Source organism: Pieris brassicae, chromosome 3, assembly GCF_905147105.1.
Source record: "Pieris brassicae chromosome 3, ilPieBrab1.1, whole genome shotgun sequence".
Classification (NCBI taxonomy): domain Eukaryota; kingdom Metazoa; phylum Arthropoda; class Insecta; order Lepidoptera; family Pieridae; genus Pieris; species Pieris brassicae.
The window spans coordinates 14018480-14043625 of NC_059667.1; the positions used below are offsets into that span (position 1 = coordinate 14018480).

General features: G+C 35.7%; 3 protein-coding genes across 8 annotated transcripts in view; 1 reads left to right on the forward strand and 2 right to left on the reverse strand.

Annotated features, from left to right (window-relative positions):
* Window positions 1-5086: 5086 nt before the first annotated feature.
* On the reverse strand, window positions 5087-6493 carry LOC123707671 (40S ribosomal protein S15). Its single transcript, XM_045657943.1, has 4 exons — window positions 6405-6493; window positions 6162-6247; window positions 5720-5942; window positions 5087-5279 (listed from the first exon to the last, which is right to left on the reverse strand). Exons 1-4 carry the CDS (start codon window positions 6411-6413, stop codon window positions 5154-5156), a joined length of 444 nt encoding a protein of 147 aa, XP_045513899.1. The 5' UTR covers window positions 6414-6493; the 3' UTR covers window positions 5087-5153.
* Window positions 6494-7693: 1200 nt separating this feature from the next.
* Window positions 7694-8917, reverse strand: LOC123707058 (tRNA-uridine aminocarboxypropyltransferase 2). 2 transcript variants are annotated; one of them, XM_045656830.1, is made up of 2 exons: window positions 8561-8917; window positions 7694-8377 (listed from the first exon to the last, which is right to left on the reverse strand). In XM_045656830.1, coding segments are annotated over exons 1-2 (678 nt in total). In that variant the 5' UTR covers window positions 8563-8917; the 3' UTR covers window positions 7694-7701. The 2 variants fall into 2 exon arrangements, with proteins under 2 accessions (XP_045512786.1, XP_045512785.1); XM_045656829.1 differs by having other exon boundaries at window positions 7694-8380; window positions 8557-8917.
* A 772-nt stretch (window positions 8918-9689) lies between these two features.
* LOC123707297 (histone-lysine N-methyltransferase ash1) overlaps window positions 9690-25146 on the forward strand; it is a 40744-nt gene continuing 25287 nt past the window's right edge. Inside the window, exons 1-4 of one of the 5 annotated variants that reach the window (XM_045657214.1) lie at window positions 9690-9771; window positions 10115-10210; window positions 10503-10570; window positions 10667-11164. In XM_045657214.1, coding sequence (XP_045513170.1) covers window positions 10505-10570; window positions 10667-11164 — 564 coding nt within the window. In that variant the 5' untranslated portion in view covers window positions 9690-9771; window positions 10115-10210; window positions 10503-10504. Of the gene's footprint in view, window positions 9772-10114; window positions 10211-10502; window positions 10571-10666; window positions 11165-13764; window positions 13933-14123; window positions 14534-25146 lie in introns of those variants that run through there. The other 4 variants (XM_045657216.1, XM_045657215.1, XM_045657218.1 and 1 more) reach the window with 4 other exon arrangements.

Below are 25146 nucleotides of genomic sequence, written 5' to 3' on the forward strand. Positions count from 1 at the left end.
TTATAGCTATAAGCATTAGTTAAGTCACAATGTCAATAATCAGCTAATACGACAAACGACGATAGAAAACCGATAAAAAATGTACGAATATTTTATATAATTCGTACATCCATTTTAGGAGACGGATACAAGACCAAAAGCGATGTTAACCACACAAAGATATCACTGACGGAATAGCCGCGTATTGGTTAAATGCGGTTTTGGCCAGACACAACCTCCCGAGACATCGGAGAATGCATTTGAATTATTAAACTCATGAGATATCAAGTAGGTATTGCATTTCATTTTCTTCGTATTTTTATGAATCATACGAAGATGTCAATTGTATGATGTTAAATGATTGTGAACCCATTATTTTTAAAGTAACGTTTAACTGCGATCTGCGACACAGTTAAACTTGTTTGCATTTTTTATATAACAGGCGCAACAACCTTGTAGCTCAGGAGGGCCCCGTATGCCCTTAAAGCGTCCAGCACGGTGGTAAGGAACACTCCCATGGAGGTTAGTCTGGAGCTGTCAGAAGGAGCTGGCGAACTGGGTCTGAGTCTCCGAAGGGTGTCGAATGCGGCAATGCCCAAATGGAGGCCGCCGAAGGGGAGGAGAGCGGTCTACTGGTGGACGTCGGAGATTGGCAATCTCCGTGGCGCATGTAGCGAGGCCAGAAGGGTCTACTACAGGAGTCAGAGGAGGAGGAGAGATGGTCCCGATGTCACGGAGGGCCTTCGCTCTATCTATAATGATCGCAAGAGGGCTCTCCGGGGCACTATCTGTGAGGCAAAGGAAAGGGCCCATCAGGAGGTACTCCGGGGACTGGATGATGATCCGTGGGGGCGCCCCTACCGTAAGCTCAGCTTATCAGCTCGTAAAAGGCTGAAAGGAGTGGAGAGTCTGGAGCCAGCCTTTCTCGACAGAGTGGTGGCGGACCTGTTCCTTTGCCTCCCGACATGTTCCCTCCGTGTATGGCGGCGCCTATAGTGGAAGCGGCCGGAGGAGAGGGTGAGATGGCTCCGGAAGTCTCTGACATAGAGATGGAGGCTATCTTGACCCGTCTCAACAATGGCAGTATCGTTAGATATTGCGAATGCCTTCAATAGTCTCCCTTTTGGTGTGGTCAGAGAGGCACTTGAGTTTTTCGAGGTCCCACTGTATCTGCGCCAAATAGTGGGGGACTATTTTGCGGAAAGATGGATCGTGCCCTCCATGTTGGAGTACCTCCTACCACCCTGTGCGGTGTGGGGTTCCTCAAGGCTCAGTCCTTGGGCCGCTTCTGTGGGACATGGCCTACGATTGGGTGTTGAGGGGCGCGCTTCTTCCGGGATTGCGCGTCTTCTGGTATGCAGACGACACCCTCGTAGTGGCCAACGGGGCAAGTTATGGGGAGGTGGCTCGACTCGCAACGGTCGGCACCTCCCTTGTTGTGAGACGGATAAGGGCCCTGGGCCTTAGGGTGTCTCTTGAAAAAACGGACGCCCTATTGTTCCATGGCCCTAGGACTGGTCCACCTCCTGGGGCGGTCTTGATGGTGGAAGGAGTGGGGGTTCCGGTGGCGTCCAAGATGAAGTACCTTGGTCTCGTCTTGGATGGCCGCTGGAACTTCGAGGCCCACTTTGAAGCTCTCGGGGGGAAGGTTGTAGGGGCGGCGGGGGCGCTTGCAAGGCTATTGCCGAATATTGGGGGCCCTAAGCAGAGTGTGCAGAGGCTGTACTACGGAATCATACGCAGTATGGCATTGTATGGGGCCCCTGTATGGGATGATAAGCTGAGGGCGAGGAACCGCACCCTACTCAGGAGGCCACAGCGAGTGATGGCGGATCGGGCGGCTCGATGCTACCGGACCGTCTCGTTCGAGGCGGCGTGCCTGTTGGCGGGGACTCCCCCCTGGGAGTTAGAGGCGTTGGCCCTAGGCGACCTGTATCGTCTCAAGTGTGAGACTAGGGCAGGTGGCCGATGGGCTGAACTGGTCGGACCGTCAAGGAGGCAAGCCAGGGAGGCCACCTTTAATAGATGGGCCCATGATCTGGCTATGCCTAGGGCGGGAGTACGCACCGTGGAGGCGATTCACCCATGCCTACGGGAATGGGTGAATCGCCCGAGTGGAGCCGTGTCCTTTCGAATGGCGCAGATACTGTCTGGGCATGGGTGCTTTGGGCGGTATCTGCACAAGGTGGCGAGGCGGGAAACCCTTCCCATCTGCCACCATTGTGGTGCCCCAGAGGACACGGCGGAGCACACTCTGGCCGATTGTGCCACTTGGTCAAGGCAACGCCATGACCTAGTGTCGGTCGTCGGGACGGACCTCTCGCTACCGAGCGTTGTTGCAGCAATGCTTGGTAGCCAAGAGGCATGGCGTGCGGTGGCCTTCTTCTGTGAGCATGTCCTGCTGCAGAAAGTGGCTGCCGAGCGTCAGCGGGAGGTGCGTGGCGATGGCCGGAGGGGTTGTGCTCGGCGGCGGCGAGGCGGGGGTGCGGGGGCAAGACGCGAGGAGCGTTTGCCCAACAGTATCCCCCTGCGCCGTCGCTGAGCCCGTATGCAGTCATATTCGCCTGAGTTCCCTGGGTTGAATGCCTAGTGCGACCCCCGGGGGACTCAATGCGGTGCCAGACGTCATTCATTCAGAATGAATGTGTCCGGCATAGCAGGCGATATGGAGGGCTCAGGAGGAAATTTTAGTGGGTCGGGTTTCTCCCCTCTGATTAGCAGAGGGATAAGAGTTAACCATCCCCACAGTCCCCGCGATAGCGACTGCATGCGCTCGCGGGCCTGCAGTTGTGCATTTTTACCTCCTTCATAAAAAAAAACTAAATTTGTATGAAAATGACAGTTCGTGTCGATGGTCGGTAGCCTAGAGACAAAAGGCGTGAGTCGGGATACAATAAGCGACAGTGCTTTATTTAGTAAAACGAACAATAGTAATAGTATAATTATCCGTAAAAACGTTAAAAGTTAAAAAGATGCTGTATGTACTGTACAGCTAAGCCTATGAAAACTTTAATTGTATAATACCACAACTTCTTTAATTTTTTTTTAAATACAAACTGCATACGAAAAACACAGTACAGTTACAAAGTTTATAAGCCGAAATATTAGGTCCTTACATATGAAATTGGCGTTTCGTCGTACCTTGACCTCAAATATCTCCTCTTTAATTTTTCTTTATTTGGTTTGCTTTGCTTTCACTTTATTTATATAATTGACATCATGAAATATCGCGTTACGAGTACACTAACTGAAAATCAAGGAGTAGAAAGACAATACATAAAAATCATAATATACTTAAACACCACAGCAACGTTGTTGTTCAAGTTGGACTAACTTGAACAACAAGGATAAGAATGTAGAGTTCAAAAGGGCGTTAGGCAAGGCGATCCACTTTCCAAACCTCTTCACAGCAGTGTTAGAAAATATATTCAGCAAATATATATGGAATCAGCATTAACAGATTGAACCTAAATCATTTAAGATTTCCTGACGACATAGTAATTTTCGCTGAGAAACCAAGCATACTACAAACTATGTTACTAAAATTAGATGATGAAAGCAGGAAACCAATGGTTTATCAATGAACCCAACGAAGACAAATGCCTTAAAGGGAAATATAATGTATATAAGAAAACATAATATAATATATAAAATAAAGGACAAGAAATTATAGAATACGTAAATGTATATATATATTTAGGACAACTTATTTCAATTAAAGACCAGTATTCTAAGGAAATAGATAGAAGAATATGCAGCACATGGAAACGGTACTGGTCTCTAAAAGAAATAGTTAAAAATAAAGCAATTTCCATGGCACGCGAAATGATCTTTCCAACTAAAGAATGAAGCAATCATCGTTTTTCCTTGACTTCTTCCTTTCTTAAGTTTAGTTGGCCGATCCTCGATCGCTCGATCTTTGTTCGTAGCAATTTATCAAGCTTTCATTACCTGTGACGATGTCAAATACAGCATTTGAGTCACCGCCGTTGAACTTATCTAACATTTGGCGACACCAGTCCATGCAAAGGTGTTTCTGGTCGTCGGTTAAAGTATGGGGAATCCATCTGGTACAAAGCTTCCTGATGCCTAAATGTTCGTGTAATGTTTTTTGAACTTGACTCATACCAATGCCTAGGCTTGCCCGTATCTGATGATATGTCACTCTCTTATCTTCCTCTATCATGCGTCGCACAGCACTGGTGTTATCTTCAGTAGTCTCTGTTAAAGGACGTCCCTCACGCGGATCGTCATTGATATTGCTACGTCCACGCTTAAACTCGTTAAACCAATTGTAAATAGTGGCACGAGATGGGGCTTCATTAAGAAATGCTAATCGCACCCTATCATAGCTTTGTTGTTGAGTAAGTAAAGTCATAATAAATCATTTACCGAATATTTTCTCGCGTTAGTGGCATTTTCACGTGTAACAAATTTTATATTTGCCGCCAATTCACAAAAACAAATGACAAATGAATGCAATATACTGCATTAGGATATCAGAGTTCTCAAATTGTAATTCAAAAGAACTTTTCATTGGCAATGTCTTTAACTAGCCAGTTCTAAACATTTTCAGTGTTACCCACGTACGAGTTCCGGCGTTGCACCAGTACTGCAAAAATGGCTCGAAGGATTATTAATGTGTAAGGCGGCGGTGTCGCAAAAGAAAACAGTGCATTCGGTTCACACACAGTTTGGTTACAACGTTTTTGTTCTAGAAATTTCGAATTGCAGAACAAGCCCAATGGACCGCCGCAGACCAAAATTGATAACGAAGAATTGAAGGCTAAAGGCCATTGTGGAAGCGGATCCATCGCAAACTACGTCCGAGCTAGCTGCAGGCGGCAGTGTTAGTGATAAAACTTAATGCACTTAAAAAATATTGAAATATGAAAAAGCTTGAAAGGTTACCAAGGTTACCCACCTTTCAAGCTTTTTCATATCACAAATTGGTTGGAAAGCACAAACACAACAGCAAGATACAATACCTTCGCTTGTACCTATTTCATTTAAGATCTTTAGTTAAAGTTTATAATGAAATAAATCCACTTTATAATTATACTCAGGTACATGAAATTCACAAAATAAGCAGAAATTAAACAGTAAATTATTGTTTCCAAGCATTTATTGTTGCAAACATTTTTTTAATAGCTTAAACCTAGTAGAAAGACATCCTACTTAAGAGGAATGAATCTGGAGCTGTGGGTGGCACCAATACCAGGTCTACCGTGTTTGACAGGCTTGTATGTGACTGAAAATTCTCCAAGATAGTGGCCAATCATCTCAGGCTTGATTTCAACCTGAAATTGTTATAAACATCCAGAAATTAATATATGCCTGACCCAAGTGTTTAAAGAGTAGACATGGGGCTACATAAGTCTTATTGATTATTTTAAAATTATATATAGGGAAATGGGAGGAAGGCTCACCAGATGTTAAGTAATAAGAGTATATAATACCTAAAAAGGAAAATCATCTCATTGTATTTACTATGAAAAAGCTAATAACATCATATTATGATTTACTCAAGTTGAATATTATTAACCTTTTTTCTTATATATATATCACAAAATATATATATCACGCTATTTCATGGAAAATGGGCTGTGAAATTTTTGTCGTCAAATATATATTACATTAGACATCAGTGTTTTGTCATGGTATTTCTAGGCAGAGTATTTTTTTGTTGGATTCACAACTAAATTAAGATTGGATGGATTTAATTTAGATACAAGTATACCTGGTTGAAAGTCTTTCCATTGTAAATCCCCACAATTGATCCAACCATTTCTGGGACAATAATCATGTTCCGTAAATGTGTCTTTACAATTTCGGGTTTTTCATTTGGTGGTGCCTCTTTCTTCGCACGGCGCAGTTTCTTAACCAACGCCATTGGTTTCCTCTTAAGACCACGCGCGAATCGCCGGCGAGCGCGGGCATGCATTAATTCCATGAGTTGTTCACTGAAAAATACATGTTTTAAGGTTATACAATGGTTAATGAAAAGAACACAAAAGACAATCAGATATAAAAACTTGTCCAATAGTAATTAATATGTCATGAAGATATATATATATAGTAATCCTAGAAGTAAATAAGACTAATCCGAGTGATACAAATGTTACAAGAGTTAAAAAAATTTATAGGAAATAAATTTTATATACAAGCAGAATAGTACTTACTTGGGCATATCCAGAAGCTGATCTAAGTCAACCCCTCGGAAGGTAAACTTCCTGAAGGTACGCTTCTTCTTCAAAGTTTCGTCGACCTGGAAAATGTAAACACCACTTGTCACTCATGAAAATATCACTTGAATAAGATCCTATACCGACAACCTGGGCCGACATTATTAATTAATTCCCATAAATATAGTCGATTATGGTAGTTGGAACAGATTTATTTCAGAAATTTTATATTTTACGAACCTCAGCCATGTTTCAACACAAATGACAAATTGAAAAGAATTATGTGACATTGACATCCTAAAATTGTGGAATTTAAAATTTTCAGCTGTCATATATCATTCCACATTTGACAATGCAGTTAGACACTCAGATAGATGACAATGGGCTATTTGACATAATTATAAAAGCTATACCAAGTTCGGGCACTTCCTATATTATTTATAAGGGACCATAAGAGTTCCACTAAACATAGCCCAATGGATGAAGTTGGCGTCCACACGCCACTTTGACAAGGCTAAACACCATCCCAATCCGCTGGTGCGTAATAGCATCAACTATTACCCCTTCCCGACAAAAAAGGCTCGTAGGAGGCCCCGACACATACTAACGGATCCGGACGATCCAATTACTGTAGCAAACAATAAATTAAATGCCGCCCGCGCGGCCAATAATAAAAATAGCCAATCACAGATTAGGGTAAAAAACCGCCTTCACCGGGGAAGGCGAGGACATTTACTTCGCACTTCGCTCACTACAGTGAGCTTCCGTCCTGCCCTTCAGGCGATTGACCGCCCCGCGACGGCCCAAGCCGAGGGTCGAGTCTCACAGGAGACGCCCTTGCGCTAGCCGCGGGATAAAACGCCATTCTGGCCGAGCTACGCTCGCCAAAACAGCCCGAGCTGAGCTGTAAAGGCCCTTAAGGCCAACAGCGAGATTCCATTCTCAAAAAAAAAAACCACTTAACATATTTTTTTTGGTTTTAAAATCTTAAATTAATAACATCAAGACTGTAGCAAGTTGTCATTGTCAACGGCAACGCCTTATGACGTAAACAAGTTAATAAAGGTGATAATTATCATTCTTAAATTACACAAATACACGTATCCTATCCGATTAATCTCCGTTATTGTCGTTTAAAATCTGAAATATAACATTCAATATTTTTAATTGTGCATTCTTTTATAAATGAATATCATTTACAAGTTATTTTACCGTAACGCTTTTTGATGTAAGGTTTTATACAGATAACTCTCACTATACCTTAATTTTGTATTCTGTCAAATACACTATAGAATACACACAAAACATATTGTCATTACAAACAAATTTAAAAACAAATATAATTTTTTAAAAGTAAAAGTTGCAGTCTATAAATTATCTAATTAATACTTGATAATAATAATTTGAATGTTTACTTATAAATGTCAACACAATTATACAGGGATAGACAACTGTAAATTTAGATTTACACTTGTCTACCTATAACAATCCTAAGAACTAGAGACACTTAGAGTTAAATAAAACTATAGTTTTAGATTCAAGTTTTATTTTGACTTTCATCATAATCTTCAGTTTGTCGTAGTAATTTAGATAACCTTTTACCTATCAACTTAGGATATGTTTTAGTTTTAATTAAAAATTCTTTTGATTGATGTGTAACAGCACCATTTTCTAATTGGAATTTACACAGCATATGCAAGGGTTCAATTAGTTGCTGTCTATAAATTGGATTCCTTTCAAGTTGAGAGAGTGCTTCTGCAGCAGTTTCTAGTGTACTTAAACAGCCTTCTGTTGGTTGTGTCCTTATTATGTAGTTACTTGTACTAGAAGTAACAAGCTTAACTTGTTGTATTCTTTGTAATATAGTACTTGATGCATAAATTGCTTTTGCCTGTGGCCATGTGCCATCAATTAATACTAAGTTATATGATGTATAGTTGTTGTCAAGTTCTTTTATGTCTACAGCAGCTTTACTTGGGTATAAAAGCACAGTATTTTCATGTCCTAAAATCTTCTCTAATCTTTCATGACGTGGTTGAGGAAACTTCTTCCCTTTATATATAAGGCACTTGTTTTCGGCTAGTCCAAGTTGTAACATTGGAGCAGTTCTAAGACATCTTTTCTCTTCAGCTGGATGTTGCAAAAGGATTATAGTGCTATGAGGATGTAACCTTTCTGGGGGCAATGCAGCACACCAACAAACAGCAGATGGCCTTCTGAAATGAATATTTTGTTGTATAAATTATACAAGTGCTATTACAGAAAACTAAAGATAGAGATGATAAAGATAAAGATGTTTGTTTTTCCCAATCATTAATTATTAATGTAATAATAATTTAAGAGAAAATATATTGCATTAATAAAAACAAACAAATAAAATAAGAATTCATACTCGCATTTTTGACACAGCTCTCGCATTACTGGTGGATCAGCAGGTATATTAGATAAATCTTGCCAAACTTGGAGGTCTTCCATTTGATTTTTTTAATAAACATGCAGGAAATGTGAATAAATTATATGAATTATCAATTTCACAATATTATACTTTTGCACGTTTTAGAAAATACATAAAATATTATAATAAATGTCAAAGGTAGAATTCACAGCTTTAGGAATTAGTGAATCGTACCTATTTAGAGTATTTTTAAACTTATGATAAATATTTCTTAAAATTACTTTAGAGACTACTTTAAAATAATGACAATTATAACTTTTACAAACGTAGAAGAATTTTAAGTTAATTTACAATCTACAAAATTAGACCGATTTTTTTTAAATCATAATCATAATTAATCAATGTCACAAAAATATATTGTCAAGGTCAAGTTGTCAGTTATCACAAACTTGGCAATAGTGTTGCCAGCTCTCAAATAGCGCTCGATTTTGTTGTTATGACGTTTTCATAACAAAAGAAGCTAAAGACGACATTTTCGTGTTGTAACATATAATTCTAATCTAATCTGGCCGTAAATCAAAACACAATATAAATCATACCGTTTGACTTTTTTTGATTGAATATTTATTATGGTAATTTTTATAATAGAGCAAAACAGCCTTAGCCGTCTACTAGAAAAAATATAAAGATTAAAATTAATATCAAATATCTGCCATTGGATATTAAAATTTCATCCAAACAAATTACAATTCTAGCTACGTATAATTGCAGAATGACTTCGAGTGAAATACGAAGCTCCAACCGCGATGGAGGCTCTAGTGGACGCCCTTTCCCCATGCAGGAGTCATAGGAAATAAAGCGAAAGAATATTTAAATGTATTTAATTTCTTAAAAATGTACTAATTTCGAAGTAATGAGAATTGAGAAAAACTGATGTTAATACGGACATTTGCGGAAAAACTTTTTCGCCTATCTATTGAAATATTGTCTGTGTATCGATGCAGACCAAAAAGGTCTCCTTACTAAAATAATAGAAATCTATATTTACACCTGTGGTAATACTTACAATCAAGAATATAATCTGTGATCAACACAAAATTTTTATGTAAAAGATTTGTAAACATGGAGGCCAAGCATTGTGCACATAAGAACTTGTCTATTTAGATCACAGTTATTCCATAAAAGCAAGTTTTTTTTTAAGTTTGTGTGCCGGTTAGTAGAAATACGAATACTAAACACTTTAATAAAAGACTGTAAAATTAAGATAAGAAAGTTGTTATTTTGATCTACGACTGAAACGTAGGCATTGTTTGGCGCCAATGTCGCCAAAAACCGTTAAAAGCTAATTGTTTTCCGTATAATAACTGATGATTATTGTTAAGCTTTCTATTTGTATGCGAAAAATCAACTACAAGTGTTATAAGACCAAAATTATACTCTGCTTCCTCAAGAAAAACTGGTCCTACGGGTGTCGACAGATCTGTCATTTGGCCAAATTGATGGAAAATTGAAAGCTTCTTTAAACGTAAATTAGATGTTTTCCTATTTATTTCAGCTTACAGCCGTTCTGCTATGTTTATTTACATCTTTATTTGATTGAAATGAAGAGTTACGTCGCACTTTTCTTTGGAGTATCTTGACCAACCTTGAAGTAAGTGTCCCATAATACGATATCCTGTGCGTTCGATCTTAATTTAGACTTCAACATGACTTATACAATGAAATTTTGATTACTTAACAAGGAAGACACATGCATAAACCTTTATCACAACTGTACATAATTGGTATACATTGTACATGATTGTATATATACACAGCAATATTACTGGCTGAGGCTATAATTTATATAAAATGTGTTAAAAACCTTTGCTCTTAAAATGTTAATTCCTAATTTTACAATTGTGTATGGTGTGGACATTGTTTCATAGTTGTATGTTTTACAGAAATGGGCACAGAAGTGCCAAAAACACATGATTCAAGTGGTGATTCAGATTCTAACAGTGATTCCGAGGTAAAATATATTGAATAATATTTTTTTGTTATAACATCAATTTTAGTGGTAATTTTTTTATCTTTTTATAAAATTTAATATTATTATCAATTGCAGAATAGTTCTAGTGACACATCAGGAAGTGACTGGGAGTGTTCTAGTTCAAAGCAAGTGAACACTAGGAAACCTCATTTCTCAGTTACATCTTGTGATACTGGGCTTAAACTTAAAATTGCTGCAATACCAAGAAAAGTAACACCTAAAAAATCAGCAAAGCCTACAGTGAGAAAGAAAAGTAATGAAACTATATCAAAGCAAAGACAGAAAGATAAATCTAAAAAGAAGCTGTCGGACAGTAGTTCCAGCTCAGAATCATGTAGCAAATGCTCGTCTGCAACATCAAGTGAAGATGATTTGCCATTGAAGGCTGTTAAAAAATCCTTACCATCAAAAAACTCAGTAAAAGTTAAGACAAGTGTAAAGAGTGACTGTGAGGGTAGTGAAAAGGACATAAAAGTCAAGAACAAGTCATGTAAAAGTACATCTACTGTAAAGAAGAATAAGTGTGATGAGTCTAGCCAAGATGGGAAGAGGCAGGGACGTCAGCGGGCCAAGGTTAGTACTTTGTTTATTTCCAATTCTTGTTGTGACATCATTACTGTGTTGATTTGCATGTTTATTGAAATTACATACAATAATATTATATGTCATGAGCAAATAAAAAAATATATATTTTCTACATAAATCTCTTGTTCAATTTGCGCATACATACTAGTGGTCAGTGTCTAGACTGTGATAATACTCGTTGAATAGGTTTGTATGTCTGATTGAAAAATATAATGCAATCTGTATAGGCTTTTAGTAAAATTTCTTACTAACAACATAATATTATATAGAATTGCCAAATTTATCAGTCACGAGTGCTTATAAATAATTTTGTTTATAATTCCTGTAAAAGAAAGTAAAAAAAAGCAGTTAGCCTAGATCAGGAAATAGTTGTATGATAGAGGTTCTTAATCTAATTATATTATGAGAGCAGAATATATTCATTACATGTTCCAGACTTAATTAATATTTTTTTGTAATTTTGTAAATTTTAAAAATATGCCATTTTGTAACTACACTATGAAACCTTGAAATAGCTACAGCAGATGGGGCCTAAATTTTAATGTCCTACGGGCCAAACACATATAGTTTTAGTGCATACTTATAATATATACTACATTTATCTAAGTATACAAGGCTGAAAATATTTCAATGCTTTTTATTCCTTTTTATTTCTAAGTCATAAAACTCCTAAGTTTTTCTAACACTCATATACAATAAAAACAATAGGAAGTCATCAGTCAAGAAAACTAAGTTAGCAACTATTGTATTATATCTTAGTAATAAAATATAAATACACAATTGAACTAAAATATATAAATGTATTATTAAACCTATCTAAAAAACAATGAGCAGTTTGCATGACACAATTTAAAGTAACACTGTGTTATTATTTTTATTTTCTTTTAGTGAATCATGCTACATATCAACTTATAACAAATAAGTGTATTTTTTACTTTGTGTTTCTTACCCTTTATTTTGTAACTTGGGGGACTATTAATGTATATGAAGGGTTACCTATGGCTCAGATCTCAAAAGGTACCCCACTTTTCTTTATGCTTTAATCTAATACAGTTATATTCATACATATTTTATTTACCACACTCAGCATATTAACTTGGACAATAAAAAGATTGAAAGGAATATTTTATTGTCCAAGGGCTTGCAAAGAAGTTACATTGTTAATGATATTTGAAATAACAGATGTACCGTTGACGTACTTAACATTTTAAAATTGCGTCAATGGTTACGTTTTTTGTTTAGCATGAAGCCACATTATGTCTCCAATTTTAAATTGTAATGGAATATATAGAGACAGAATATGTTGTGTTAATTTGACCACAGACTTGTTTTATGTTAATTTTCAACAAAGGCCTCGTGTAATTTTTAAAATGAATAAAAATTAAATAATTCTGTATAAGAAACATATTAAAAATAATTATATTACAACTATGAATCAAGAATCAAGTGCTTAGTTAAACAAAGCAATTGTTTCATGACATTTGAAGTGGTTGATTTATGTCGCAAGGAGAAAGTTGTACCATGTTTGCATTCCTGGCCTTATTTTCGTATACATCGATTTCCTAAACCTATTGAAACCGATAGAATGCTAGGTATATGTTGGAGGACTGAGCATATAATGCGCAATTTACTGATATTTATCTTGCGTTATCAATCTATAGTCCTTACATGTCTAATTTTATTTTACTAAGATTAAATGTAGTTAATACAGAGAGTTCATAACATTGTATGTATGTAATAGTAATTTAATTTCTGCTCAATCAATGTTAAATGCAATAGCGAAACTAATTACAGTGTTATTAATACCGCATTACAGTAAACTGTTACTTTTCAAAAGTAGCCAACACGTGTCCTAGATTGCTATTTTTATTTTACCTACACCTAGTTAAATGGTTCTAGACACGTAGAAATAAAAACATGTAGACAGATTTTTAATAGTCGTGAAAAAATCAATATTTAAATTAGCAACGCCTACTACACATTTAATAGCAGGGTCATTCACATTTCGCTTGGTAATAGTATTCTTTTGTTGATGGATTTGTCGTGTTTCTATTGCTTTTATATTGAAATTAAATTTTGAAGAAAATAAATCCTTTTTATTATATTTATTTTTGAAAAGACTAATAATAATAGAATGTTAACAGTTTACCCAAGTTAAAGGCTCGAGACCATGAATATGTTAAATAAATGTATGTCATCTTCTACATAAATTAATAAAAAATTATTGAATTTCAAAGATATTTTGACAACATTGGTATGATAATAGTCGTACCATAACATAATAAATCTTAATAAAACTGATACAGTTGTGTTATGGTGAAATGCAATTGTATTAAGGGTAGCTTAGGTGTGCGGCGTGCAGGTTTTAATTAAGGCGGTGGGTGCGCTCGGTTCGCGTGCCGGGCTTGCACTTCCGGCGGCCCCGGGGGCGCTGTGCTTTTCCTCGCGGGGGAGGCCGGTGCGAGGAAAGCGCGACCGGTCGTCACCGCGCTAAGGAATTAAAATTTTTCACGTAAACTGGTTTGATAGCGCGAACAGTGGCAGAGTGGGGGTCGCGAATACGCGTCGTGCCATTAGCGGCGAGCGAGCTAGTTAAGCGCGCGCGCGTCTCACGTTTGCGTACGCGGTGTTTCATGCGCACGATATTACGAACGTTAGTTAAAGTTACGGACATGGATATTAGTAACTGAAATTTTTGTGTGTGTTTATTGGTGCCTTGTTGTTCTTTTTAGTGTCTATTAAAAGCTATATCGTAGGTAAACAATATTATTTTAAAATTTGAGTGAAGTCAACGGTTGGTTTAATGAGTGCGGTGGCACTTATAAATACAAAGTAAACGTTTTGATAAGGAAAAGATTTAAGCTTTGCCAAAATTTTCTTATCAATTACTTAGTCCGACTCAAGGTCGCGCGTTATCATTGCCATTCGGGCAGAGCCGATGGATTCGTTCAGTGATTGCGCGCAACACTGCAAATTACTCATTTCACTGTGAGACTTAACTATTCAGATCATTTTATTGCTGGATAAAATTTCATTATTCATATTGTTTACCTAGATTTTAGCCGAACATATACTGAATTTTTTTATTGTTAAATGGTATAAAGTATTATTGTTTACAAACTTATATCGTGAGGCCGTGTATGTAGATCGCGACCTAGTTGCGCGTGATTGAGGATAAAACAATATAAATAGATCTACTAGTTTGAGTGTGATGGTTTATAGTTATTCAGTGGCTGTAGTGAATAGTGATGCATGATGAGACACGAAGCAACGCCTGCACCCTGGACAGCTCCTGGTGAGGTTTGGGAATACGTCAGTCAACTGGTCAGCTCCTATCACGACCAACATGATTGCCAGGTGCATATTTCATATACTAAACGAGTTTAACTCGACATTAAAGCCACTTCAATTCGACAACAATTTTACATCTTAGAATTGTAACTATTTTCGAACCCAATTATAAAAATAATTATTAAAAATCTGTTAAAATAATAATTTAAAATGGTACGAGTTTTATGATTGGATCAAACTAGATTTTTATAATAGTATCGATTAATATCTTGTTTATTTAACGTTTAAAGATTCAATGGGCTGGTAAATGTTCAATTTAACACCTACTTTCGTCACATAATACAGCTTTCCTTATTTACCTGATATGTGATTTTGTATTAATCTGTTAACTAACACGGGGAAAGTTTTCATATTTCCGAGTTAGATTTTGGAATAATTTTTCATGTTGGAGCGCTTAAAGCACTGTTAAGTTACGTCCGCTTAAATGATCAAGGGATGAGACGATATCTGCGCTATGCCCAATTCGGGGGAACACGGCTTTACTATCGACATTTACAAATACCATCTTGTTCTATAGAAGATTTAAAAATCCCCGAAGGTGGTGTCTGATACTCAACTCGTATGTTTTAGTAAACATATCAATATTAAGTACTATAACTTTTAAAGCTAATGATATTCATCTTAGCTCTAAGCATTATTCATTCGAGACCTAGTTACTGTTACTTTACCGATAGGCACCTATCGCTCGCGTGTTCTAACACAGATACGCAAAATTAAATTTTATTACTTTGCTGCGACTAATGTAAACTTTAAACAGGCTAGCTGTTGTGTAAACTAATATATTCAGACATTTCACTGAGTATATACATTTTTATATTCATCGATATGACTAAATTGACGAGCATGTACCAATATTTATTTTATTAAAATGCTACCGTATCCTATTAATATTATCCTTAATATTTATTTACCATAGAGATAGTTCAGAGGAGTTGTTCGGCCTACTACCTGAAGCTGAGTTTATTATCGGACGTCAAGGCAGAATATAAAATACCATCCGTATCACCTCGACGTCCGTCTTTCCACAACTGAGCGTGTTTAACGCAGTTTTGACGCGCACCACCACTATGTGGAAGCAGCTGCCCACTGAAGCATTGCCGAACCAATTCGACTTAGGGTCCTTCAAGAAAAGAGCGTTCCAATTCTTAAAAGGCCGGCAACGCATTTCTCACGATGTTGACATAGAAATCAGATGCCGACCGTAAGACCAAGGATACAACTCTTTAAATCAATAAAAATAATGTTTAACACGTCTTCGAGAAAAAGCGAAGAGGTTGAATGAGTATTAGTTAATATTCCATAAATATAAACTAGTTACACAAAGGTGCACAGATTAGGATTCTAAATTGAGCTAATACAGTATTGACTGGATCACAACGCGTCCGTAAAATCGTGATCGACTGAGCGTGACGATATTAAAATTGACCGCTACGCGTGTTTAAGATCAATGAACAAATTCGTATATCTAAATATAATTGTTATGTAAATTCATCTGTTTAATATTACGTTTCATTCACGTCATTCCAATCAGATTGATTTATTCAATGGTCATAGTTTTGACGTTTAGTCTCTTAGACTAAGCATCTTTAATGTTAGAACATTTAAAACAATTGAATATCAAAGACATTTTTACTTTAATTTCTATTGACAGCGTAATTATATTAATCGTTTATATTTTTAATAATATGTGGCTGCACTACCGGCCATAACCACCTCGGGTGCGTTATACGTTGTAAGGCATTAAGAAGCCTCCGGGTTCGCTGTTGAGATATTGCTTTAGATAAATAGGAGACTGTCTAAACTAACAGATAAACTCTAACGCATAATAAAAATCATTAAATTGTTTTATTCATCACTGCTTTGTCATTGTCACCGTGAATCGTAGCCCCACTCGTTCACTAATCAGCTTTAATAAATATACCTTACAAACAACCTCGAAGACAATAAACAACTTATTATCACACTATATTATACGTTTTATGGATATGATTAAGAAAAGCTGTCTTAAATTCCAATAACCTTATTTAGTTTCAGTTAAGACTTAATAAATTATGTATTTATTAACTAATAAAAGTACCTAGGTGTTATTTCCAAGAGTTTTTGCTCCATGGTTCGATCATTAAAGAAAGGCTGCCACTGTTGATCGAAGCTTGCTGGTCGCTACTGATTGATGTGCGTCGCAGTTAAAGCCCTGTAGATCTTATCTTGTATCTAATAGCTTTAACGAGATTACGGTACCATTCCAGTTCAATTTACATCTCTTCCTGATTGTTATCGCATCGACTTTATCAACGTTTTATTGAACTGTAATATGAGTAAATTGCATTATTGGATTTACCAGTTTGATGAGTATTTAGGTATTATTAAGCTGCTCTCGTAAGTGTGTCTCTTGTCCAAATTATTTTGACCTTAGAATCGTTAATTAAGCTATATGATTCGTCTGGATCTTCCTTCGTTATGCTCCTTAACTACTTGTAGATATAAACGTTACAAATGCGATAAGTTTTATAAAATTCTTATTGTTGCGGTTAAGTTTAGAAGTATTGCTTAATGTATGTACTAAAATATTTATCGTTAATAAAAATAATGTTGCACTTGACACGGTATTGCGTTTTGCGGTATTTGACGAGTATTGAATTTGTAGACGGTCTTATGAAGACGGGAGGTGGTTACTAAACCGGTTCGACACCTTTGAGTCGACGAATGCCGGCTTTTGGTGACATCCGCAAAAAGTGTGCAATACACAATCCAGTACCTTGATCATTTAATCGGTGTGCAGATTTAAGTTAAATTCAAACTATTCACTCTTAACTCGATCATTATACGTGGCATTGATTTCCTTCGCCTCGTCTCGCTTAAACCGGTTGGGCTATCGTCTATGAACATAAACGATTATAGACTCTTGTTCTGTGAAAATAGATCGCATTGCATTCCCAGTTACACTCGACAGATGGATAATAATGATTCTATTAAAATAACAGACGAGTTCCTTGGCTGTTGAGATCTTTGGAGCGCATTTTTCTCGTTTATGAATCGGTGCCTTAATACATATTATCATGTTAACTGCAATTAAACGCTGCACATGAGTAGGTACGAACCAAGACCGGTAAAAGTTGTGAGGGAATGCAGGAGGTTTGTATGAGTGAGTGCATTCGACGCATTACCAAACTGGCACTTTGGTCACATCGATTTTATGCATCATTGCTGCTTACGTATATTCAATCGGCTTTTATAAACAATCGCCGACCCTCATACGGGCTCGTTGTGTTAATAATAAACGCTTTCAATCAGCCTTCTTATATGCCAATTATAAATATGGATGCCCTCATTTTTCCAACTGCCAAAGAGTTAAAACTAAACCGTAGTTTAATTCTTGTGAGTCCATGTTTAATTATAATTATCATGCACGTTTTATGTTATGTATATTATCAACTGACGCATTATAATGAGTCGGGAAAAGCCGGTCCTACCATCCTCGATCCTAGTACCTCGTTTTCATATACATGTGACAACTACGCTTCTGTAGGGTTGACAGCCATATACCTGTTTACACAGGGCCCCTAGACCAGTTAGCAAATACATTAAATTATCCTTTATCATTTACCCAACCTGTTCAACCGTCTATTAAGAACACAGCAGCTATAAACTATTTCCCACGCCTTTTGCTAACATGTGTTTTGTTTTTTTTTTACATTTACATCCACGACTTCTGGATGTATGTTCAAGTTAACATGGATCATAAACAAGAAGACTATAATTATCTGAATAAGATAATATTGTATTGAAACTGATAATGTAACGATACAACCCTTGCTTCCTATCGGATAATGCAAAACGAGGCTCGGGAATAAATCGTTTACATGGTTGTCGGCGTAAACTGGTACTGTGCGTTGAAACTAACAACCCAGAATGTCGAGGATCTTTTGGAATTTAAATAGAAAATTATATATTTAAGTTTTATAAAGGTATTTAAATCTAACATATTTAACATTCCACGCGTTTTACAAGATTTATATTGATCACTTTAGTAGATACAATGAACAGGGAGCGGTTGTAAAACTTTTTATTCTACTTAACAATCGACATCGAAGTGTGATACATCCTACAACTTGCTGTTTATACAGAGTACTATGTACTTAGTACATATGTACATTTGGTGAAGCATGTAGGTGCAGTGGCTTATCTCACCATTAGAGTTATTATGGGCTGGTATCTCGTCGATCGCACCGCACCGCTTCGATTGTTTCTGAACTCGCCACAAAGCCGGGCGCTACCACCGTAATTGACCACTGTTTATTTCCAAGACGAGGTCTTATTTTATGCATTATTCTGCTTTAACGTTAATATTTCAGCACTAACAAGGAAAAGTCGAGTTGATTATTGTTGATTGTTCGTTTAATTCTAGCATTAGGCATGGAGGTGTTTTTTATTTTATCATCTTAGGTGTATTTTCATCAATTGAGGTAGGTACATTAGGTGTGCGCGGAGAACAGTTTTAGATGTTATCACATGATTGAAACCCACGCTGTTTAAGGCAGACATCGCTCTCAGCTTATGATTATTTGTTATTCTTCATTTATTTTATTTGTATTCGTAGAATTTGTGTTGGTAGCAGGCCTGATTATCTAAAGCTGTGCCCAGAGAATAAATTCTTGTATCTACAATTTTAAATTTCGATGACCCCTTGTTCTCTTTGTCTTGCATTGACCTCTCAAATATATTTATATGGATTGCATTTGCACGGCACAGAAATTATTTGCTTTAAAGCTCAATTCAAAGATCACGTTCGAAATGTAGCCAGTGACGACGGTAATCGTGCACTAGCTATCGCATTCAATTAATCTCGAGTAGTTTCTCTGTGACTTTTGACGTGCCGTCCCGATTCCGTGTTGCTGTGACGAGGTACAGTAATATTTTACACATGATTAGAGCGGTCTGTATGGGTAAGCAAATTGCGCCGAACGCGAGGCGAAGTCACGATCTCAACCTCGCGGGAACCCGGGAATTTCTAGAGAATTCCAACGTAAATGCTATAAGATATTAATGGAACGATGAGATTTAATGTTAAAAACACTTTATATGAAACGAAACGAAGGCGGAAACGTCATAAAAGTAGTGAATGATTTAATATTCCCATGGCCGGTGTAAGGGAAAGGTAAGGGAATTATCAGGTCGTTGGATATTCAAATTAGACATCGCTCTTAACCGATTACATCGTTACGGATAAGGAAGTCGCGGCATATCTTGTCATCGCTGGGAATGCTGCCATTGCAGTCTCTTTACAACTTATTTGTTGATAAATAAAATTATTTGAAGAAATCCTTTTTTGGTTTTCATAATGCCAATAGGAAGTTACATGCAGTTTATATTTTCTATTCTCACCCTAAATTTGTACACCTTAATTAGGCATGGTCAGACTGGGTAGATTGTGATCAGGGTATGGTAATGGGCGCCTAATTCTGAGTCACACGCCGCCGTACCTCTTGACACCCCGATTACAAACATTGCGTGTTCTTATATTGCAGTTCTATTATAAATGCATCGTGCGTCATATTTATTTTAAATGTTTAAAAAAACGTCGAATCGAATACTTCAGGACAACAAATGTGTTTAAAGTCTATGTAAAAGGTTTTATGTTCGTTTTATAAAGGTGTTTTAGCTAAAAAACTAAAGTAAAATTACAACAAACCGTGTTGCTGTGACTACTGAAACTTAGCATAATCATTAGTAATATTATTATTTTAGTAGAACAATTATTTTAATAGTTTTCGACATCCAACACATAATATTTGTTTTATATTGGATATTGCTCAAAAATTCAAACATCGAACGCGATATTGGTTTAAAAAGATCTAAATATTAATGTATTGTTATGATTTGTCCGAAGTATTATTCTCAAACAAAACATATAGAATGAAGGGTCTGTTAAGGTGGGATTCATACATTACCTTATGCAACGGTGTCAATCCGGTTGGAACGGATGGGCCCTCCGTCTGTTATGTATGACCTTGGTCTTATTAAAACAGTTGTATTAAATTTTATCAATTAAATAAAAGCAATTTAGTTCACTTAAAACTATGGCTAATATTATGTCCTAAGTACTCTGCAATGTTGTGACAATTATTGCATAATATTATAAAAGTGTAATGATTTTTAAAAATATTTAGATTTTAAAGGTGCTTCGTAGATACGAAGTTTACTAGCAATTGCGTCGTAGATTGCGCTTAGGGGTTCGAGTTTTCATATAACAATTAGTACAAATTAGTAGGGTGGAAATTTTCAAAACGTACGTGATAAAATGCATGCAATATCTATTTTTCTTGAGAAGGTAAACATCGTGAATCGTAGCTTGTTTAAGGGTATGGTCGCTCCGGTAATCAAAAGCGTATTAGATTTTGACATGGTTCCCGCTTAGTCTCGACTCTGAATTTTACATTTAGACCCAACATCAGAAGGGGTCAGCCTTACCTATAAGATAATTATCAAGGAAACAAATGCAAATAAAGGGTTGTAGCGACACTGAATTATTATTAAGAAGTTATAATTCAATTCTTATAAAAGAGAATCTGATAATGTAACTCTATATTAATCTTGAATATTAATCATTTAATTGTTTTACGTTAGCATTAAAACATAAAACGTTTGTATTTATAATATTTACATCTCAGTGGGTAATTGAAGAAAACGAATTATATTGCTACATACAATCATTATTATTGGCATGCTAATTGCGAAGATAAATGTTTGTCCTCAGATAATAGAGTATTGTTAATGCAACGTGTTCTTTCAAGGAAGTTTTAGTACAGCGATTTTGAAATCATAGATTAGAAATGAAAGTACAATATAATATGGAATCATTATTGTTGTGAATCCAACAATTAATCATGGCGATCCACTCGACTTATGAGTGGATAGAATATACAATTAAAAATAGTCACTGGAGATTCATAGAAAAGTAATTTATATACATAAATTGATTGCCCCAGATAGATCTAGATAGCCAAGGCATAACGCCTTCCTATTTGTCCCTTTCAAAATTACGCCGTTTGTCCAAAACTCTCTGATGTCCATATTAATGAGCTAGGTCTAGGCTACAGTTGGTATCACAATTCACTTTTCCTTTAGTTTTTATATTTTCTTACTATTTCCTAGTTTTGATGTTTCGTCTCCTTCACTTACAAGCTGTAAGTGATTGTCACGTTTAAACTTTTTATTTATATTCACTCCAATGTATCAGTGATGGTAAGCTTTTGTGAATAAAATGATTTTTCTTATTTTGATTGTAACTGAATCAAGTATGTAGGAAACGCGTGTAGTTTCAATATACTTAAAGTTTAACAATGGCGGCCGATGTTTTGATAAATGCGTAGGGTTTTATTTAAATGTATCTGCATTATCAGCTCTGATGCCAAAAATAAATGATACCCTTTAAGTGACTTACAGATATCCTTAATTTTTTTATTGTTTTTTATTGTTGAATATGGTTGGCACGTTTTTTATTCGATCACGACACTCATTGTTTTTTTATTTCACATTAAGGGAGATACATTTTTATATGCTTTTAATAAAAAATGTAAATATACGAATTTTTGTATCGAATATACTGAGATTCGCGCGTATCTATGGGTAGAAAGATAAATAGGATTTAAAAAGTTTAGATATCGATGCTTATTATTATTTTATTTATCAATACATATAAATAATAGACTCGCTGGTATCGTCTAATTTCTACGTTTAAAATGCCATCATTTAAATATTTCTTTGTATTCGTGTTCCGGAATGTAATGTAAGCCTTCTACAATTCATACTCAGTCATTCAATTCATTGCCTATAATTTATCAAACTCATAAAATGTCAAAGAGCTTGACAAACTCTTAAAGTATAAGTTCGACTATCATTTCAAATCACTTTAAAATTAAAGAAATACGACAATGATTTAATTAATAAAATGTCCCTTATATATTTATTAGTTTTGTCTTATGTAATTTAATACATTTTTATTTTTAGTCTTTTTTACAAGTTTTAGGCTTTACTTTTCTGTTACTTTCTATTTATTAATGATATTTATACCCTGTATATAAATACATTAAATTATCTTAGAATCACAAGACCAATTAATAATATTGTTTTTAATACTTTTGGGGTCAAACCATTTCGATTCGATTTTTAATTGGAATTTATATTTAATTTATTAACGCATTAGTTACGTAATGGACGTATTCGTCCTTAACCAGACAACCAGATGTTTCATTTGTGAGCGCACTGATACATTATATTCTCATATTCTCCATGTTTTGATAGTACGTACAGATTGATTAATAATTGTATCTAGCTTATTAAAGCGAAATCATTATGATGTATAGATTTCAAAAATGTATAGCATTATACTGCTTTGTAACATAGGCTATATTTATATCATAAATATTTTAAGAAATAAATGTTCAGTCGTGCGATTCCTTCACCGTCCGAGCGAGTGTTACCTGTAGGTAACAGTCGCTAAGTATAGAAACTAAAATCTATTGTTGCACAGGTGTGATTTGAATGCATGACCTCGGGGTAGAGATACACAAGCGCAAACTACTAGGCCAATCTTTAATATTAAGAATATATTTTATTACAATTGCTAGTGATTAAAATCCTGTAAAGTATCTTTTCATGATATTGAAGTCTACGTAATCAGGTTATCTCGTTCCGTATTTAAGTATGCATCGCGTGATAAAAAGATAAAATATTTGTCTCTTTTTATCATAGCTGAAAATAATTATATATATATATATATACATATATTATTCACGCCTGGGTAGGCAGAGAGCTCGGTTCTCAACTTGCTACGGTCCCGACTCCTGACATACCTCTCTCGCTTCATCCACTTTGAATGATATTCACCATGCATTCTCATTAGGTGCTTTTAACTTGTCCCTTCTCTAGTACAGGATTTGGTCCAGGTATTTACGACAAGGCCTACCACGTGCCCAACCAGACTTCGTCATCCACAGTTGTCTTGTATATCCTACTCGTAAGCCGCTTCACAATAATCCGTTCTAAATGGCCAAACAACCTAAGAATTCCCTTTTGTATCCTTGTCAATACGTAGTTTTATAACAGACACTGCTCACGAAATCTCACTATTACTTACGAAAATAATTCAAGGCGATATATCAGCAATACTTATACTATGTCAATTGGAATGTGTTAGCATATATTGTTTGATATTTATAATTCGGGTATGAAAATTAAAAAATAGATGAGAATAATAGTGAGACAAATATGAATTTGGATAAAGTTTAATAGTCAGTCAGCATAAAATGTTGGCAATATCAATGATGTTAACTGTTTTAATCATATAAACATGGTTGTGGTAAACTTTTGTCGACAAAATCTTTTGAACCATACACTAAAGGTGGCCTTTCTCATTGCATTAATCTTGTGGCTTCAACTGTCCAATACAACTGTGCCGTTCAGCGACAGAGAGAGAAATACGTTCATCTCATACATTTCCAAGGTGTATAACGTTTTTCCTCTCTTTCGAGCAATGGCATAGTTATGATGGCGATACGTGATGTATTGTTTGCACATTACGAGCGTGTATACGCAAAACCGCAGACTCCACGTAATGTTTTGATGTCATATGTGTGCTCAAGTGTGATTTCGGACCCATAATAATTCTAATCAAATCTAAATAACGTTAAAGTGATGATGTTGATGAATATGTTTCCATAAGCAAACAGGAGTCTTGTATCTAGATAATCAAAAAACACTATAACGTTACGAGGGTTTTTACAGTTGCAGGTTTTTTTTTCAATTTAACACACTGATACTGCCTTAGTATAATAGCCTATTTACGTTAAACAATTTCAATTTATGGACTAAGTAATCACATCATTAAGTTATCTACACATAATCCTAAGGAATGAATTTAATATATTTTAATATATACAGCGAGCAATCTGATGCTAATTATCTTGACAATCGACACCGACAACATAATTATGTACAATTTACATTGTTTACAGATTTATTGCTCATCTTATAATATGTATTATATTTAGTACTTGTACGTTTTTAAAGAGCCTTACTTTAATTTAACATTAATAGTGTTGTGTTAATGTAACATTAACGTGGAACTCAAATAATTATATTTTTTCTTATATTTGTTAGACTCTAAATGTATCTTTTTGGTTCGTGGCATTATCTGCTGTTGGAAAATATGCAGGTACCAATACGGACCGATAGCTTTTTATTCGTCTAAATGAAACATAGTGACTAAAAAGTGTTATTTTATTAACGTACCATTATAATTTATCGTAGGTTAAAGCAGGAAAATTGTCACGATTATGATTAATTTGCAAACAGAGAAATATTCTTCGCGTTGAGGTAACTGAACCGCATTAGATCATGTAGTTTTTTGTTGTTGTCTACACAAATCTCTATAAAAAGCTGTTCAATTATTTATCAAGGATTTAGAGTTGTGCATTTCGTCCAGTGCGAAGTATTAATGAAACGATTAATGTAATGTTGAAAATTATCATTATATTAGTAATAACATATTATAGTTGTTTTAAGATCTGTATTTTATTATATTCATGTCGTAAATTACGTAAATTACGTTTGGGTTGTCT

What these genes read in the sequence shown, in the direction of transcription:
- LOC123707058 (XM_045656829.1), bottom strand. Translation starts at nt 8,639, where the DNA reads ATGGAAGACCTCCAAGTTTGGCAAGATTTATCTAATATACCTGCTGAT. An exon ending in GAGCTGTGTCAAAAATGCGA is followed by an intron (nt 8,381 to 8,556) that starts GTATGAATTCTT and finishes TATTCATTTCAG; the next exon opens with AAGGCCATCTGCTGTTTGTT.
- LOC123707671 (XM_045657943.1), bottom strand. An exon ending in CAGCTTCTGGATATGCCCAA is followed by an intron (nt 5,943 to 6,161) that starts GTAAGTACTATT and finishes TGTATTTTTCAG; the next exon opens with TGAACAACTCATGGAATTAA. An exon ending in ATGGAAAGACTTTCAACCAG is followed by an intron (nt 5,280 to 5,719) that starts GTATACTTGTAT and finishes TAACAATTTCAG; the next exon opens with GTTGAAATCAAGCCTGAGAT.